This window comes from Danio rerio, chromosome 10, assembly GCF_049306965.1.
Source record: "Danio rerio strain Tuebingen ecotype United States chromosome 10, GRCz12tu, whole genome shotgun sequence".
In the NCBI taxonomy this organism is placed as follows: Eukaryota; Metazoa; Chordata; class Actinopteri; order Cypriniformes; family Danionidae; genus Danio; species Danio rerio.
In genome coordinates, this window is record NC_133185.1 from 29,225,033 (window position 1) to 29,245,000 (window position 19,968).

At 36.5% G+C, this 19,968-nt stretch overlaps 1 protein-coding gene and 1 long non-coding RNA gene across 2 annotated transcripts in view; one reads left to right on the forward strand and one right to left on the reverse strand.

The window, feature by feature from the left end:
• Positions 1-19,968, forward strand: part of gbe1a (glucan (1,4-alpha-), branching enzyme 1a) — a 255,017-nt gene that overhangs the window by 194,212 nt on the left and 40,837 nt on the right. The window contains exons 13-14 of the mRNA XM_021479344.3: positions 3,723-3,907; positions 5,516-5,646. Coding sequence (XP_021335019.2) covers positions 3,723-3,907; positions 5,516-5,646 — 316 coding nt within the window. The remainder of the gene's footprint in view (positions 1-3,722; positions 3,908-5,515; positions 5,647-19,968) is intronic.
• LOC141376377 (uncharacterized) overlaps positions 14,348-19,968 on the reverse strand; it is a 19,473-nt gene continuing 13,852 nt past the window's right edge. Inside the window, exon 3 of the long non-coding RNA XR_012386336.1 lies at positions 14,348-15,818. This is a non-coding gene — a long non-coding RNA (uncharacterized lncRNA). The remainder of the gene's footprint in view (positions 15,819-19,968) is intronic.

The window sequence follows — 19,968 nt, forward strand, 5'->3', positions numbered from 1 at the left end:
ATCCTTACAATAGAAAAAGTAGATTTGGATGTCTCCATTATGCTTTTGCACCATGCGCTTTAGACTGTGCGCCTAGATCTTTAAAAAAGAGCCCTATGTCATTTCCAAATATCAAACCCCTATTTTTTAGCTATGATGAAGTCTTATCTAGATTTTCATTCAAGGGCACATTTAGACAACCTATTATGTCTAAATTCTTTACATTTACCAATCACACAGCATCATACTTAAAACTACAATACCAATGACATACTTAAAACTACCATACCAATGACAAATATCCAAGCACATTCTCACAAAGCTAGATTTCCATGGGCTTTTTTTCTTCTTAACTTTACTTCTTAAAACTTTTTTCAATCTATACGTTGTAGCATCTGCTTCCAGATGTACAAAAAAGGCAGAGGTGAACCTGGTCAGCCGTAGTCCTCATAGCCTTGAAGAAATCCATCTCCCTTGCAAGGTGCCCGGCTATAGCTCCAATATTGATCTAACCTTCGAAACATACACTTCGGCCCCTGTTACCTGTCAGTCAGCCTGCGGGGTGAAGCAAGCTTATATATATAACGCTCATGCATACAACAACAGCATTATTCACAACACAGGCACTAAGATGGGGTCACTGTTATTCACTTGGGCTAAACTTTTATTTCTCGTACAAACAGCAGATCTGTTCGGCTTTAAAAAGAGAAGCTTCTTTCAATGCTCTCCCATAACTTCAAGTGGTAGAGCGTGAGTGCGAGCTTTGAATAATTTAAGATTATCTTAATATATGTTCGGCTGGAGAGCAGTGGACGTTCTTTATCGTTGTGTCTGTATTCAGCGCATGACGGAGGTGACAGGGGCCGTAAGAGAGACAAAATGTCCCGTCATCTTGGTTTAATTATGGAGTCTGAGCTGTCATGGCTCTTTGTGCGAGCGCTCGCCACTTTCTCCACTTCTGGCCCATGCGCCGTGTCTCTCTGGTTGACACATGATATGACTCTATCAGAATTATTTGCCGCAGAAGGTCCCTGTGCACATTAAGTAAAGTTCAAGTGGAAGCTCAGGGATTTGATCGCTCCGATACTCTCCCTCTTTCTTTGACGCTGTTTTTTTTATTTCTGATTCCTGCCATGGATCCTTCACTGTCTCTGTGTGCTTTTAGCTTATGCTTTTTTTAATTTATTTTTAAGAAGCAAATGTCTGTGAAAGGAGTCATTAGTGTTGCTAGTAGATACTTTTAATGAAGTTATGCTGCTTGGTTTGAGTAGAATGGAGGGATAGAATGTAGCTCTTTAATAAAAACATATTTTTTATTGGAAAAAAAGATTGCTATAAATATTTCAGTAATAATCAATCATAAACACCAATTATTCAAACAAACAAATGCATAAACAATATTTACAGAACATATTATTTAGTTTACTAATACTATTTAACTGATTATGGATAAGTAATATTGTAAATCATGCTACTTTGTATACTACTACTACTGATAATAATAATAATAATAATAATAATAAAAATGATTAATAATAATAATAATAATAATAATAATATGGGGTGCTGTGTGTACATTAATAAGGAAAAAAATGACTTTAATGATTTTAGCCAATAGCTGCTGTGTAACAGTGAAAAAAGTGAAAAAAGGGGTTTAAAGGGGTTCTGAATACTTTCCATACCCACTGTATGTAGAGTTAGGTCCATAAATATTTGGACATCGACACAATTCTAACATTTTGGCTCTATACACCAACACAATGGTTTTTAAATAAAAACATTGCATAGCAGGTGACGCATCAGCGCAGTAGGTAGTGTTGAAAGAAGGTCGCTGGTTTAAGCCTTGGCTGGGTCAGTTGGTGTTTCTGTGTGAAGTTTGCATGTTCTCCCTGTTTGTGTGGGTTTTCTCCGGGTGCTCCGGTTTCCCCCACAGTCCAAAAACATGGGGTACAGGTGAATTGGGTAAACTAAATTGTCCGTAGTGTATGAGTGTGAATGGGTGTGTATGGGTGTTTCCCAGAGATGGTTTGCAGCTGGAAGGGCATCTGCTGCGATAATATCACTGTGGCGACACCAGATTAATAAAGGGACCTAGCCGAAAATAAAATGAATTGATGAATGAACATTGCTTAACATTCCACTTTTCCTTCAAAAACTCTTTGGTTGCTTTTTCAGTATGCTTTGGGTCAGTCTCCATCTGCACTGTCAAGCACCTTCCAATATGTTCTGAAGCATTTAAAACATAATCAATAAATACAAGAGAACCAGTTCCATTGACAGCCATACACCATGTCACTACAACCACCATGCTTCACTGCTTAGGATCATGAGCAGTTCCTTTCATTTTCCATACACTTCTCTTCCCATCATTCTGGTACAAGTTGATCTTGATCTCATCTTTCCATAGGATGTTGTTCCTGGCTTTTTTAGAACTCTAATCTGGCCTTCCTGTTTTTGATGCTCACCAATGGTTTACATCTTGTGGTGAACCTTCTGTATTCAATCTGGTGAAGTTTTCTCTTGATTGTAGACTTTGACAGACATACACCTACCTCCTGGAGAGTGTTCTTGATCTGACCAACTGTTGTATAGGGCGTTTTCTTCACCAGGGAAAAATATTCTTTGGTCATCCACCACAGTTGTTTCTGTGGTCTTCTGGGTATTTTAGTGTTGCTGAGCTCATTGGTAAAATCTTTCTTTTTAAGAATGTTCTAAGGAGATGTTCTGACCAGGCCTAATGTTTTTGCAATCTCTCTGATGGGTTTCTTTTGTTTTTTCAGCCTAATGATGGCTTGCTTGACAGATAGTGACAGCTCTTTGGATCTCATCTTGAAAGTTGACAGCAACAGATTGAAGATCTGGTCCAGATCTTGACCTTTTATTTACTTATTGTAATTGGGATAACGAAGGAATAGAACACACCTGGCCATTGAACAACTTAGAAGCCAATCGACCAATTACTTTTGGACCTTTAACAAGTAGGAGGCACATATGAAAACTGTTGTTATTCCTACAGTGTTCACCAGATTTGGATGTAAATATTCTCAAATTAAAGCTGACAGTCTGCAGTTAAAGCACATCTTCTTCGTTTCATATTGGTGTATAGAGCCAAAAATGTAAGAGCTCTGCTGATGTCCAAATATTTATGGCCCTAACTGTATATACAGTATAGTAAATGTAGTATACAGTAATAATAATAATAATAATAATAATAATAATAATAATAATAATATAAATACTACTAATAATAATAATAATAATAATAATATAAATAATAATATTAATAATAATGTTACTATTATTATATAGGTAGTAGATAATATAGAATATACTGTATTTTAATTATATTTTGCCTTAATTCCAATTATTTTAATTCCAGTAACAGCAAATCTTGTTTCTCTCACTTTTATCAAAGTTGTTCTCTTTATCCAAAATAAATATCCTAGAGAAAAGAAGGCTAATAAAATTACACCAGCATTTTCTCTGGAGATCTTTAGATGAGCCTTACTTTGTAGCTGTTAATGGCCAAGCCTTCATAATAATACAGGTAAAATTTAAAACAAATCTTATTTAGTTTAAAAAATACACACAGCAGTGTAAGGAAATCTCTTGCGAAATGAACCTGTAGGGTATGTAAGTTATAACATTTTCATAACACGCCAAATTACCTGAAATGCTCCAGGGTGTGTTTTCTTATTTTGTTGATAAAAGCTTCTTAATTTTTCAAACTTTTCTTTTCCCAGGCAATGAGTTTGGCCATCCAGAATGGCTGGACTTTCCTAGGAAAGGAAACAATGAGAGCTACTATTACGCCCGTCGCCAGTTCAACCTGGTGGACACGGAACATCTGCGATACCGACAACTATACGCTTTCGACCGTGACATGAATCTCACAGAAGACAAATACAGCTGGCTGACTGCCGCTCAGGTGATTCCTGCAAGTGCGCGTCTCAAACTGGTTTTAACCTACAGATGAAACCCGCTGTAAATGTGCTTGCTGGATCTGTCCTTGCCATCTGTTATGCTGTGGGGAGCTATTTATCTGCTATGATAAATGGAATATGAGATGCATGGTCCTTATAATAATGAATTTGCATAATACAACCAACCAGCCATGACGCGGGAAGACCATTTCACACATGCACGCACACACATACACACAGACACCTTATGATGAAGAAAGCAGAAATATGATTTTCATCATCTTTAACAAAATACTTTATTTTAATTAATCTTTAATTAATTCTTTCAATCATTTGTTAGCTTTTTTTGTAATTTATTTATTTGATATTTATGCTCACATACTTTTAAATGTTTGATAATATTATATTGACACTATTTGCGCTAACCCACACCTTTTTTTCTCTGTCTGTCTGTTTGTTTGGTTGTTTGTTTGTTTATCATTATTATTAGTGGTTGAAGTAGTAGTAGTAGTAGTAGTAGTAGTATTTTGTTGTTTACATATTTATTAACCTTTACCCACATGTAATAAATTTATTAATCTATTAATTTATCAATGCTTTAAAACATTTTGTTCCATTTTGCACCTTTTCACACACTCATCTTATTTATGTATTCGCAGTGGTGTGGAATGTGTTTGCCCTCTTAACCTCTGTCACACTTTACGGTTTCAGATCATCAAACTACTTTAAATGTCAGTCAAAGATAACACGTGTAAACACATTATGCAGTGAAAATTTTTATTTATTTATTTTTTCTTTCTTTCTTTATTTATTTATTTAAATTTTTTTATTAAAGAAAACAAAATCTGAAATTACAGCTCAAACTTTGATTCTTGGGCACACTTCTGAATGGCTGAAAAAAAAAAATGTCTTTGTAGTGGTCTAGTCCGACTTGAATCCAATTGCCGTGGCATAACCTTATAAAAGGCAGTCCATGTTTGAAAACCATCCATTTTGAGTGAATTACAACCATTTTGCAAAGATGAGTGGGGCAAAATTCATAATAAATTTAATAAATTCATAAATTCAAAATGCACGGACTCATTGCATGTCATCGAACACATTTGATTGCAGTTTTGTATTTAGTTTTTATTTCAAAACTGCATTTACTTGTGCTATCTTTAAATATTATTTTAAATTTGTTCGATGATAATTTATAAAGTGTGACAAACATTCTAAAAAATAAAAAATCAATAAGAGGATGAACACTTTTTCACACCACTCACTGTACATGTTTATCAATTTATATGAATGGTATAGTAACAAATTTATAACGTATAGTTTGTGGTAACAAATTTACTTACATTTACTTTGGACCCTTTTAAACCCAACCTGGTCAAAGAGAATTTTACTTTTTCTTCTCTTCTAGATGTTTAACAAACTGCTCAAAACTGTATAAATCCAACATATCAGACCAGCTAAAGCAAGCAAACCAGATTTTGAGTGGTTTAGGGCGATTTTACTGCAGATTTAGATCATGTAGAAGTAAAATCTAAAAAAGCTAATTTTACTCTGAGATTCTTTCAATTTGACAGTCATTTAAATCATTTACATCTAGTTTTGCTTTCTCTCAGGCTGCAGTCACGACTCTGAATCAAGATGACAAGGTGATTGTATTTGAACGTGCGAACCTGCTGTTTATTTTCAACTTCCATCCCTGCAACAGCTACACGGACTACAGGGTGGCAGCAGAGCATGCTGGGAAGTATCCTTTTAAATCAAGCTGTTCCAGAAGATGAGCACATCTTATTCTACATACAAATTCACCTGCTTATACTGTGCCCTAAAAGTATGCACTTTTTTGTGAAAAACAGTACATACTTTTTGTGTGTAACAATGGAAACTACTATTTCATTATTAAGGGACTGTTCCATTGCTTAGTTTTGTCTCCTGTCCGTCATGCTTGCACGTATTCCATGTGAAGTCAATCTTTCAAAATTTCTAATGCAAATAGGGTGCATTTCCATCAATTTGTTGATGTGTCTTAGTATTGGTAACCTAGCAATAGTAAACAAGGCAATCATAACAGTGACAGCTGATTAATCACATGGGTGTAATGTTTGATATGTCAGAGTTTAATTAATTCTCCCATTATTTGCATTAACTCTTTTTTCAAACAAATGTATTGTATCAAATGAAGTGTATTGTAAATTAAGGGGTTTTTATTGGAAATTTAGCATTTCCATCACTTGTTTCTCTTGAATATTTCAGAATGTGCATTAACACAGTGTTATGGAAACACATTTAATGTTTCAGAGTATAGGTAAAATCTGGATAACATTCAATTAGATAACATTCATTGAATTTTACATTAATAATTATTCTAAAGCCTTTATCTAAACCTTTCCACTTAACTCACATATCCAACATATTCGTAGTTTTCAAACACATTTAACTCTTTTTGTAGTTTTAACCTGCTTGTTAATTTGAATTGAGAAAACTCCCTTTATAGCTGTTTACGACCATTGTTTAGTCATATGTTAATATTTTACAAAATCACGGTATTCACAATTTTCTGCATCTCAGACAACAATGTTGTAAAGATTTATAAAAGATAAATCACTGTCTGAGCAGCTGAGATTAAGTATGGATGTAAGCATTACAATCATGTTTTCAATATTATTGCAGCACACTCTGAGCATATATTACTACAATTTGTTGTTCACTTTTGGCATCTAACAGAGCATTTGGACCCAGAAACTGTGATGCGTGAGGTCAGGCTTAACAAACGGATTGAATCCTCGTCAAACACACTGTGTGTTGTGGGCAATATTAACAGTTAGAGTGTGTACAAATCTGCACTGTGAATTTCTAGCAGAAGTAGACTAAGTGGGTAACTTCTTGGAATACTTTTTTAACCATAGTAGATAGGATTTGGGACATGCTAATTTGTCTATTAAATACTATTTGGGATGGATAGTATGTGAATTGTGACAGCATTGGTGATAAAAGAATGAACAAACGAATGAACGAACGAACGAACGAACAAACGAATGAATAAATGAACCAATCAATAAACGAACCAACCAACCAAATGTCTTAATAGTCATTAAAAATACAACCAAAATGAACTGAAATCCTTTGGTTGCTTAAAAGAAATTAATTAAGTCAATCAATTTAGTAAATAATAAACAAATAAGAGGATATTAAACAGATAATAGAAACCAAAACATACCATTTCAAGATGCACAGTTAACATAATATTTATGGCAAGAATTCAATTGTTGATATCAATAATACATATCCTAAGAATGAATAAAAGTCAAAACGGCTTGCCATATAATATTTGATATTTAGATAATTATTGCACTATCCGTGACAGATTAAGCATAGAAATACTGTTCTTCTCAGTGGATTGATAGACTGTGTTTACATGCATATGCGATCAGTGAAATAAACAGCAAGTACGTGAGAGGTTGTCCAAATATCCCCACAAGTTGGTTAATCAGAAATTGCTGACCTTGGGATATTTTTTGGTCCACATGAGGAAAAGAGCTTATAAATCACAGAGAATATATATATTTTGAAAATCTGCAAATTGTTTCCTTCAAAGGGTTGAATCTACAGTATGTACAGTATAAAAATCATTGCATCTATAGAAAGTCATAAAAGATTCAAAAACAAGTATGTGTGTGTCCTTCAGCACTTTGTGGCTCTCTTAGAGGTCGATCTGCCATTGGTTGTAACACGTTTCCATTGATGTGTAAAGACGAGTTTGTACACTAGGGAGGAAGGGGAAGGGCAAAAACCGCCTGTCAAGCCTTGAAAACACATTTAATTGGCTGCAGAAATGATAGAGGTGACTGTCATCACACAGAATGAGCTGTCCGTGCCATTGTGCGTACATGTTTGTGTGTTTGCGCACATGTGATGCTGCATTGGGGCATTCAGGTTGCACCAATGGGACTTTGTGTTTATATGGAGATTCCAATTAAGAGAAGAGAACCAGACACCCTACAACGAAAGAAACTACGCCTCATCAAACATCACCCACTCGCATAGATTTGCTCTCACAAATACCCTCAGTCACCAACATGCGCCTTTGCCTGTTTACAACCCACAAAGATGAAGCTGGTACAGTTGTTGTTGTTTTTTTATAGAAAGTGGGTTTTTCAGTAGTGTAAAAAGTGTTTCCCCCCTACTGATTTCTTATTTTTGCACATCTGTCACAATTTACTGTTTCAGACCTTCATTGTAATTTAAATGTCATCTAAAGATAACACATATAAAAACGTCATGCGGTGAAGGTTTTCATTAAAAAAAAAAAAAAACTACAGCTGAGGCAAACTTGGGTTCTTTACTTTTGAATGGCCAAAGAAAAAACAAAATAAAGACTTTGGAGTGGCCTAGTCAACGTCCTAACCTAAATCCAATTGAGATTATGTGGCATGACCTTAAGAAAAGGTGGTTCATGTTTAAAATCCATCCAATTTGGGTGAATTAAAACCATTTTGCAAAGATGAGTGGGATAAAATTCCTTCACAGAGCTGTAACAACACAGTGATGAAAACACTTGATTGCAGTTTTGTATTTAGTTTTCACTTCAAAACTCCATTTACTTGTGTTATCTTTGTCTTTTGTTTTGAATTTGTTTGATGATCTGACAAATTAATGTGTGACAAACATGCTAAAAAATAAGAAATCAATAAGGGGATGAACACTTTTTCACACCACTGTACGTTTTTATCCATTTATATTTATGTTATAGTAACACTTTGTTGTTGCCTTAGTTGTATATCCACACATTTACTTTTTTCCCTTGTATAACACTTCTTAAACAAGCCTGGTTCAGTGCCTTTAATTAGAGCTGCTCTCTAAACCTGGTCAAGAAGAATTTTACTTAGAGATGACAGAGGTGACTTTCATCACACAGAACCAGCTGCCCTTGACATTGTGCGTACATGTTTGTGTCTGTTTGTGCACATGTGATGCTGCATTGGAGCATTTAGTTTGCACCAATGGGACTTTGTGTTTATATGGAGACTCCAATTAAGAGAAGAGAACCATACACTCTACAACAAGAGAAACTACGCCTCATCAAACATCACCCACTCACATAGATTTGCTCTCACAAATACCCTCAGTCACCAACATTCGACTTTGCCCATTTACAACTTGCAAAGATAAAGCTGCTGTTGCTGTTTTGAATTTCTCCAATGCTGAAAATTCTGTCTATCATAATATGTAGTGTATTTATGTAATTGACAGTGTTTATATTAGTGCAAGAACTGTAAAATTGTATGGAAATAACATTTTGGGGTGTTTCCTAGTACTGGTTTGTGGCTGGAAGGACATCCTTTGCATAAAACATATGCTGGAATAAATGGCAGTTCATTCCGCTGTGGTGACCCCTGATAAATAAGGGACTAAGCTAAAGGAGAATGAATGAATGATGATGATGATGAATACTACTTAAATGTAAATCAATTAATTATATTATTTTTAATATTTACTTACAAAATGTTGGTTAACGCTGTTAAATACATATTTTAAATTGTTAATAAATTTTAGGTTATTACAAAAGCAACAATAATCATAATAATGTTGTATTTGTTACATACACAATGTTAGATTTACATCAAAATAAATACACATTTAATGTGAATAGTAGTAAAGTATTATCATTATCATCAACATTAATCATAAAGGAGAACTAAAAATGTCAAATAATACAATTCAGACATGGTAAATATTTAGAAATTTTGCCTAACTAAAATCTGAGCTGTGGTTTGAGCCTTAACTCTATAAATCTGCATTCTTGTCCTAATTCTAGTCTTCAGTCTTTCTCAAGGCGTTTGTTTGCGTCCAATCATGAATCTATGTATGAGTCCCTTGAAACATCAGGCCTTCAGATTGGATGCATCTATACCTCAGATCAATAAAACAGGAGACTGTGGTGGCAAACGTGCAGGGGCAGCTGCTTCAGATGGGGAGGGATCTATTTATTTTGCCCCCAAGAACTGATCTCTATGCCGAGGGAGGCTTGAGTCTCCGCTAGGGGTTTTCTGCAATCTTGATGCTTCAAGGGAAGAAGAATGTTATCGATACCATGATATAGGAGTATCTCCAGACTCTTTCCGCGTACCTCTTTACACTTTTATGTTTCATTCAATGTGTTTTTGCTCTTACTTTTGTGTCTTCTCGCAGTCAAGGAAGCAGACAGGGATACTTCTTGTCTGTGATAGTCAACAATTGTTTAGGAGGCACACTTTGCCAGGCAGCAGTTTGATAAATAAGTAAAAAGACAAACACTATGTGTGCATTGCAAGGTTGAAGCCAGTGCTAAAAGAATATTGTTGCTAGATGCCACAAGAGATGTGTTGTTTGAGACTGGCAATATCCTTTTAACTTTTAAACATGATGAAATACTAGAATTGTTCTTTACAAAATGGAAAAGTTTGGAATTGTTTCAGTTGAACAAGTTGTTTCCCATTGGGTTTAGTGTACGTGTTTTTGTTATAGCAGAACTTTTTTTCACATAAATATGTTGAATTGACACTGACCAGCCGCTTTATAAAGCTACAGCTTATTATTGCCGAGTAAAACCACTTTTTGCTTCCTATATTGGACAACTGTTGGGCCCAAAGTGAATGCCAAAGAAAATCTCCCCCATGCCATTACAACACAAGCAGTCTAAACAACTGACACAAACCACAATAAATCTAGCTGTTTGTATCAAATGAAAACCCTAAGATAAAAATCTTAGTAGATCAGCAGAAATTCTCACTCCAGCCCGACTGACATCAAGAATCATTTTACTTTCAAAGTCACTTAAATCATCTTCATTCTTATGCTGTGAACTTCATCAGATTGCTTAACCCCATCTACATGCCTGAGTGCATATTTACATTAATGAACAGATGAACACAAGATAGTCACCATTGAGTATACTGCAGGGGTGTCCAAACTCGGTCCTGGAGGGCCAGTGTCCTGGAGAGTCTAGCTTCAACCCTAATCAAACACACCTGAACCAGCTAATCAAGCTCTTACTAGGTATGCTAAAAACTTCCTGGCAGGTGTGTTGAAGCAAGTTGGAGCTAAACTCTGCAGGACCGCGGCCCTCTAGGACTGAGTTTATAAACCCCTGGGATACTGTATCTAGTGGAGATTAGGGAGCAATTTTTAAACACTAAAGTTCTACTGTTTGTTTGTTTGTTTTTTGTTTTTTTTTGTTGTATATTGGGCATTAAAAACATTTATTTTTTTGTGGAAAACAGTGATCAAAATTAGAGAACAGCAATGATTGTAGCATGAAAAAAGTAACAAAAATAAGCTTAAATTACTTTCACGTTTTCATACAAGTAACATTTCTGAAATGTACAGCAATCAATAATTAGTAGCAAATTCTGCATTCAAAGAACATCATTAGTTTCTCCCACTACTCTGCTGTAAGCTTGATCCACTCTTCTTGATCCACAATTCCCTAACTGAAGTGAGTCTTATAGCCATAACTTATTTTTATTTTTTCGGAAATGTTCAATAAGGTTTCAATCAGGGCACTGGGCTGGCCCTTTTAAAGTGCTTTCAGCTTCAAGGAACTGCTTTACCTGTTTTGGTGTTTGATTGGGCTCATTGTCCTGCATGAACATTGTTGACAGTTTGAATGATGAACGTAAAGAAGGATTATGATAAACATTTACATTCGTTCTGCCATGTAGCTTCATGAAAGGCCAAACTCCTGCTGCATAAAACAAACCAACATATGAACTTTACCTCCACTGTGACTGACTTCTGTACACATTTTTGGTTCAGTGTTTTTTTTCCACAAATTAACAATGATCATAAATTATCATAATAATACATTGTTAATGGAAAGTTCGCCTGCCAGGTAATACCAGATGACACAATGGCCCCGTTTACACTATCAGGTCTTGATGCCCAATTCCGATTTGTTGCCTATATATGATCTTTTTTTTTTGTCTGTCCGTTTGCTCATTCTTTCAGTTGTGACGCATATCATGTGTTTACACTTGCCATACAATTTAAGATGTCGCGCATGCATGACGGTGGGTTCAAGCATCTGTGCCACACTAGTCATGATGGAAGAAATTGTCTTGTTTTTAGCCCTGCAAATATGCGAAGTGTATTATAAGCAGTGAAAGGTTTAGTCCAGATTTACCCCCATGCAGTTTATGTAATAGTATGGCCCTGATGTGTGTGTGTAGATGAAGATGCAGCATTTGCCTGTGAGCGCATTGGTGTTGGAGAGAATAAAGTTGTTTTATGTGTAGGCCGCTGTACGTGTATAAATAACAACAAAAAGCAAAAGTTACAACACAAAGTTCACCCAACTTTAAAATGATTTTGAGGTGGAGGAGTGGGGAAAGGGCCGTCATTGCAGCTTGCGCTTATGGTTTATATGCTGTATGATGTCCTCCACCATTCAGAGAAATTTGTGGGTACAAGAGAGATATCAGGTCTGGCCGGAGCAAATTGTGTCAAATGACCACTTTCCTCCTCCATGTTTTCTCTGTTGTTGTTGTTTACCACATTGGCATCTCCACACACGTTCTCCCTTCTACCCCGTTAAACCGCAGAGAAGCACCGCATTGTCGCAAGTTTAATAATGTACAGAACAGAATGCCTCAATAAATCCGATCTTCCTGTTTACATGACAGTCGCATTGTCACATATCAGATTTATATCTGATTTATTTCCACATATGAAGGAGGCCTAAAACCGATCTGTGAATATCCGAGTACATGCGTTTTTGTTTTTTTGTGTGTGTTTACACGATCATGGAACAGATCCGATCTGTCACATATGACCAAAAAAATCAGAATTGGGTCACATTTGACTGGCAGTGTAAACGGGGCCATTGACACCAATACCTGAAAGTTTTTTTCTGAAATTGTTCTCTAATGTTAGTCAATGTTCTTTTTCAAACCTCTTTCATACAGTATGTATACATTGCTCAGCATAAATGAGAACACCCCCTTTGAAAAGTACAGTTTTAGTCAATGTCTTAATGAGCACAAACAATTTACAACATCTTAATATGGCTAAGTCTTGTATAACATCTATAATTTATTCATTACATAGGTGTCCAGCTGACAGTTGACTATGAAAGGGTTAAAAACTCTTCCCATTTCATGTTGGGAGTAATGGCACCACATGAAAAAGAGAAGTCTCTAGACCTGAGTAAAAAACTAATTATTTTACACAAGCAAGGTGAAGACTACAAGAAAATCAGCAAAGCATTACAGGACTAGACAGATTCTGCAGACATTTTTTGCTAAATCTGCACAGAATATTGTAAAAAGTCTGCAGATTTATGCAAAATTATTTTGTGTGTATCGTAACTAAACACTTTGTATGTTAAAAAAATGTTTAATTATTGTTTACAATGCAAATCCTATTAAATCCATTTATTTGGTAAACAAAGCAAGTCTCTCATGTGATATACAGTATCTAACATATATTTACTTAAATACAGAAATTCTTACTTTACAAATTGTACTGTAAGTAAATCATTGAACATTTTCATATTAGTCATTAATATTACTGAAATTAATTCAAAAACGGATTAAATTTAAATATACACACATTTACACACAACTATATAAATAGACTAAATGATGGGCTAAATATCTGCAGATTTCTGTGCACACAGATAGCGTGTAGGTCTACTTATCTGTCGGAATACAATAGCAAAAGTGGTACTAACATTTAAAATGGTCGTAATGGAATTTTTTAACATTACAATGATCATAAACAAACATCAAAAGCCTGTTGCATTTCTGAAGAAGAACATGGTGAACATAATATAATGCTCAAGTACATGTCTCCTTATCTAAACACAAACAAACATCTATAGGAAATTCTAAATAGACAAATAGAGCATCACGGTGAGCAAATCTGTTTCCCCCACAGTCCAAAGACATGCGGTACAGGTGAATTGAGTAGGATAAATTGTCCGTAGTGTATGAGTGTGTGTGTGAATGTGGATGTTTCCCAGAGATGGGTTACGGCTGGAAGGGCATTCGCTGCATAAAAACTTGCTGGATGGGTTGGCGGTTCATTCCGCTGTGGCGACCCTGGATTAATAAAGGGACTAAGGCAACAAGAAAATGAATGAATAAATGAATGAATAATTTATCTTTGCCATGATGACAGTAAATAATATTTGGCTTGTTTTTTTCAAGACACTTCTATACAGCTTAAAGTAAAATTTAAAGGCTTAACAAGGTTAATTAGTTTAAGTAGGCAGGTTAGGGTAATTAGGCAAATGATTGTATATTGATGATTTGTTCTGTAGACTATTGAAAAAAACATATAGCTTAAAGGGGCTAATAATTTTGACCTTACAAAATGTTTGCTGTTTTATTCTAGCCAAAATAAAACAAAATAAAAGCAAAAAAAAAAATCAATGGGGACTAATAAATTTGACTTCAACTGTACAGTATGCATGTCAACATTTTGGAAATTAATTTTATTTTATTTTTTTTGTTCTTTGAGATTTAAAATGTTAATTTTCAAAGAGGGTGTGCTCATATGTAAATAGCTTTAGAGGATATACAGTATTTCTTGATTTACAAGGAAACATATCTCTTACTAAGTAAAACTTCTAATAGGACAAAAATTTAAAGTAATTGTAGGTTCTTCTCTACTTGTGATCTCCACTGTATATATATTTTGCAGCACAAGCTTTGTCATCTTTACAAAATCATCCTTGCACTTGCCTTACAGACAGCTTCCATGCTCAATTATAAATGTCCCCACTGCCAAGTAATAAACACCTCTGCAAGGTGCAGAACTACACGGGCTGAATGGCTAGTTTGAACCGTGTTGCTAATGCACTCTCCAGCAGTTCCAGACCTGAGCGAGCAGCCCCTCATTATAGCAGACCCAGAGCAGAGGCCCTCGCCCATCCAACAGCTCCTGCTCGTACCCCCTGGCCTCCTCTTCAGAGAACAAGGACTGCGGGGAGCTGCCGGAGATGAGCTCCACAAACTGAAGGCCTCCCACCAGGGCCTCTATTTAATCACAGCCCAGGCAGCGAGCCCGCTTGGCGGGGAATAAAGACACCCTTCAGCCAGGGCCACTTAGGCTTCTTCCAGCCCCTGCCGCTGCCCTTTCTGTGTCTTGCGCAGGAGGGGGGAGCCCTCTATCCATGCCACCAGCCGTCGCGCTTTGAAGATGAGAGACGAGGGTGTTAGAAGTGTGGGACCAGCGGATGGAGCAGGTTAATACGGCCCTCGCATGCCTCCCCAAACACCTAATCGTTTTGTGTTTGCCCATGTATTTTTCTCATTAAAACATCGCCTTTAACCAGAGCCAGTGTGGGCTTTGTGAAAAACATTTCCAACCCTGAAGCCATGAACCTAAACGTGGAGTTTGAAATGACACTCATTGATATTCCAATGGCGTTTCGCTTTTTTTGACCTGCCAGTAGATTTGTACCATTCTCCTTCTCTTTCGGCAGCCTGCTCCGTGTCTCTAGGCTGATATCGGAGATGTTGAAGTGTGAATCCCACCAGGACGTCAACCTGATCAGGCTTTGAAACTGTGAGTCATATCCTCATTATATCTGATGCGTAATACAGCAACACACACACATACCTGATTTAGAGGTCTAGTAGTGTTTCATATCTGCCGTCCCTCGTCGCTGTGCTGCTGACTGGCTGGAGCTGTTACTAATCACTTAAAGCTGATCATTATAGCAGGCTTCTCCACCGCTGGAGTGTTTTGTTTTGGGGGAGGCAGGAAAGGAGTCTTGGAAGAAGATCAATCATTTCTCCTCGTGGGAGAGTATCGATTCTTCCGATCTCCAGGGCCATGAAGTCCAGAGGGGCGGCTCAGCCAATCGGACCGGTCGATGAGAACGTGGCTGCCTCACGCCAGCTTCTGATAGGTGATCACAGCCATGCTTTCTAACTAGACAGACAGGGAGAACCACAAAACTGGAAGGTCATGTAGGGAATATGTTTTTGTAGGACAGCTTAAAATCACCAAAAATCAGAAAAGCGTCTGTAACTGCAAGGATTTGTTTTGTAAAAAATAAAAAATAAAAGAGAACACTTCACTCTTTGGCAAACAGGAAAGACCCCAAATCATTCCACTGGTTGGAGCCATGCCATACTCTTACTGGAGTTCTTATAATCCAATTGGCTAATAATTTGATTGATTGATTATTTGATTGCATATTTGATTGTTTGCACTGTATTACTTTATTATACATTATTAATGTACTTTTTTTTTAATGTATAGTTGTTGGTTTTTTACTTTGAATTATAGATTTAAATCGGGGGTCTCAAACTGGCAGTCCTTGGGCCATTTACGGCCTGCCCTCCTCCTCCCTCCGGCCTGCAACTGATGTCAAGAATATAATGCAATTAGGCTGGCCAAAATATTTATTTTTTGAGCCTCTATCATTGTTGTGCAGTTGCATCTAGATACTTGTGGGTTTGACCCGCCACCTAGTCAACATTAGTTTTACTTTCATTTTCTCTCAGTGTACGGTCGAGAGTAACACATGCATTTTATTTCTGTGTCTGATTTGATTGTAAAAATACATGTCCATAAGTGCTCTATTTTTACTAACCCTCTATTTTTGTAAATTTTAAATGGTTGTTTGATTAATATCAGTTTTATTCCACCTGTATTTTGTTGTATTAACACTTCTTCATGACTTACACGTTCTGCTGGTGGTGTAACAAATAGGATCATTTTGCTAATATTCGATTCAAATGGCCTTTTTAAAAATATTTTCCTCATTTTCATACACACAACAACCACAGATATATTTCAGCAGCTTATGCGTGACACGATAAACGTGCTGATTTGCATTATCACTAGTGACAGGTAATGCTTGAAATATAAACATCATGTGTGGTATCCTAAGATGCATCTATTATGTCAGGTTTCCAATTTTTCCTTGTGCTTGAATAGTAAAACAGCCCTATTTTAAATATATATATATATATATATATATATATATATATATATATATATATATATATATTTTTTTTTTTTTTTTTTTTTTTTTTTTTTTCATATTGGACACCAACACAAAAATAATTGAACAAAATATTACATTTTAAAAGATGATAATTATTACAGAAAAAAAGGGTATCTAATATTTATATATTAATAATTAATTCTATGTATTATTTGTAATTTTAATGTAAAATACATCTTTCACATACACACATACACATTTTGTTTCTGATTTCTCTGTAATCTTTGTTTTTTAAGCTGCATTTACCAAAGCGGAATCACACTCTCAGAAGCATAAAATGACAGAAGTCCTCCAGTCTTCCAGACTAGAAAGAATAGGTCCGTCCCTACAGAGCGAGTGCAGTCAGGTCTATAGCAGACTTAAGTGTTCCCCAGTTAAAACGTGTCCTGGGGGCAAGAATTCTACAGATCGATTGAGAGAAAGGACCATCTTCAGCTCACGTTCAGAGAGCTGTACATCAGGACTTAGTGCACACTTGGGAAACTTTTCTCTGCATTATTCATGCAGACTAATGCACCACATTGAGGTGAAAGGCTATATATTGTATAATGTTACATATTCGTAGGGCACGCATGAGGGACTTCAATAACTGACACTCACACTGGTTTACATGGAGACAGCTGAAATAATTACACTAATTACTTAGAAATACATGTGGTAATCTCTGCTTTTTAGTGCCTTGGGCTCAGTCTCATTCTCTGCATGTGTTTAAAATGACTTGCCAACATTTATATCTCATTTTTGATTTATAATAAGTCTTATGATATAATAATACACAAAATGACATTTCATTCAGACTCAAGCACTGATATTTTTAACAGGTGTGCGGCATTCAGACACACATACTGTATTTACACAGGCAGAGATGGAAATTAATTCAGCACATGCTGATTCAGTATAAATAACATTTCAATATTTTAGTGGAAGTGTATTCATTCTTTGGACTGTGGGGGAAACCGGAGCACCCGGAGGAAACCCACACGAAGGCAGGGAGAACATGCAAACTCCACACAGAAACGCCAACTGAGCCGAGGTTCTAATTTCTGGGTAATGATCTCAGAATTTATCAGTATTTTGGAATGGATGTGTGAATGGTCTTATCTGGAAAAATTCTTAAACGTCGCTTTTTTAATTTACCTGTAAAGTCGTTCTGGAAATTTTCCGGATATTTATTGTGAAAGGGGCTAGTGCCTAGGGAGCCTTTAATTTAGAATGAAATAACATATGTTGTTTTTCACCAAGGCAACCCGGGGGTGCTGAAATATAATTGGGCAGTGGGTGGAGCTAAACAGTGTAAAACAAAGACACACATACCTTACAAAAAACTGCAATACAACAGTTGCATTCTTTCTGGAACTTTAGCCTTATCATGCGTTCTGTCAATCAAAACTGTTGCATTCTACCAAGATACTTTGCAGTCCCTTGGAAAACTGTTACATTCTTCCAAGAATATTTGCATTCTCTCACAAAAAAAACAAAAACTAAGAACTAACTAAAAACTCTAGTTTCTTAATGTTTCTTGGGAAAATGTAATACTTCAATAAGTGAATGCCATTGTTTCGCAGCATAACACAATGTTTCTTGTGGTGACACAACACAACGCATTTTTTTACAGTACTGTACATGTCTCATTTTATTTTTTCACCACTGTGCCTGTGTTGCCTTTAGGGCCTCAATAATGTACAGCAGTTTGATCATTCACATACCATTACAACAAACAGTAATCAGTACACAGTGTGTAGCAGCGCACTTGTATTCTGTAGTTGGATTCAAAACAAATGGGAGAGATTTATTAGAGTGTCTAATGTCAATTTAATGGTGATTGATTAAAGTTGTAGACACTATCATAGGATTCAAACATTAATCTCATTCACACAGCGAACACGGGGTGGGCAGGCAGCCGCAATTTGCGTGGCCACAGAATGAAAGAAACAAAATTGTTTATCTACGCTGAGATGAAAGCAGACATGAATCTTATGAAACGAGAGCTTCTAGGGCTGTTACTGCTGCGCGTATAGTCTGGACATTTTCCAGCTTTTCAACAGAGGCGATTTAAGGGCAGAATTAAAGTAGCGAGAAAGCTTTTAGAAGCTAAATAAAAAAGGGCCAGAATTGGCTGGAGAGAGAAACGATAAGGTGTGGTTGAAATGAGAGAGTCGGGCGTGGTGGAGGAAACTTTCAAAGCAGATAAAGAGGCAGATTGAGAGAAGGTCATGCGGGTATAGATTTTTAGATTTAGGATATTAGATTTTCGACAGTTCAAGGAGTTTGGGTGAATGGCCCACGGCTGTGTTGATTCCCAGAGAGCCTCCTGTAGCGCAGAGACTCGATTTCAACCCCCCCAAGAGTCGTAGCTCAATCGTTCTGGAGGCCCGTGGAACCTTTCGTCCTTCATTTAGAGCTACTGGGGTGTAGCTTTAAAAGAAATCAGCCCCCTTCTGAACAAACAAGGGGAAAGACGGAAAGAGCAAAAACGTATCGAGCCGGAGAGGATTTGAAAATGCAAGGCAGCATGTAGGAAAAAGAGCGAAATCAAAACAGCAGAGATTGCTTTCCTACCAGCCTCCCCTAAGATGCAGAAATGCTCTGAAAATCAAGCAGCGGGTGTTTCTTGGGAGGGTGCAGTTCTCCTCGCAAACACGCCATTGTTGTCTGTTTACTAGATTCACCCAGAATCCCTCTCAAATCCCCAATTTTACACCGAGCCGTGGCGCTTTTATTGCCGATTTTTAAACTATCATGGCAAGTCGGCGGATATAATCTCTTTCTAAAATGATGTGCTTGGCAATTCCTGAACCTGATGTTTTTTCCCCCTCCTCTGTGAGCCGTTTTGTTTGTGTGTTTGTTGAAGGAGGACTGGAAAACTCCTCTTGGGGAGTGAGGAAGGCAGGTTTGGATTTGTGCCATAATTTTTGGATGTAGAGATTTCCTGGTTTAATGAGAATAAGTTTGCCACCTGCCCTTCTTATCCAGCTCACAATTAAAAATAAATGTGTTTGACTTTCTATAATCTCTACAGCAGCTGGCAGCTTTTACAAGCATTGACATATAAAAGTCACCAGTCTA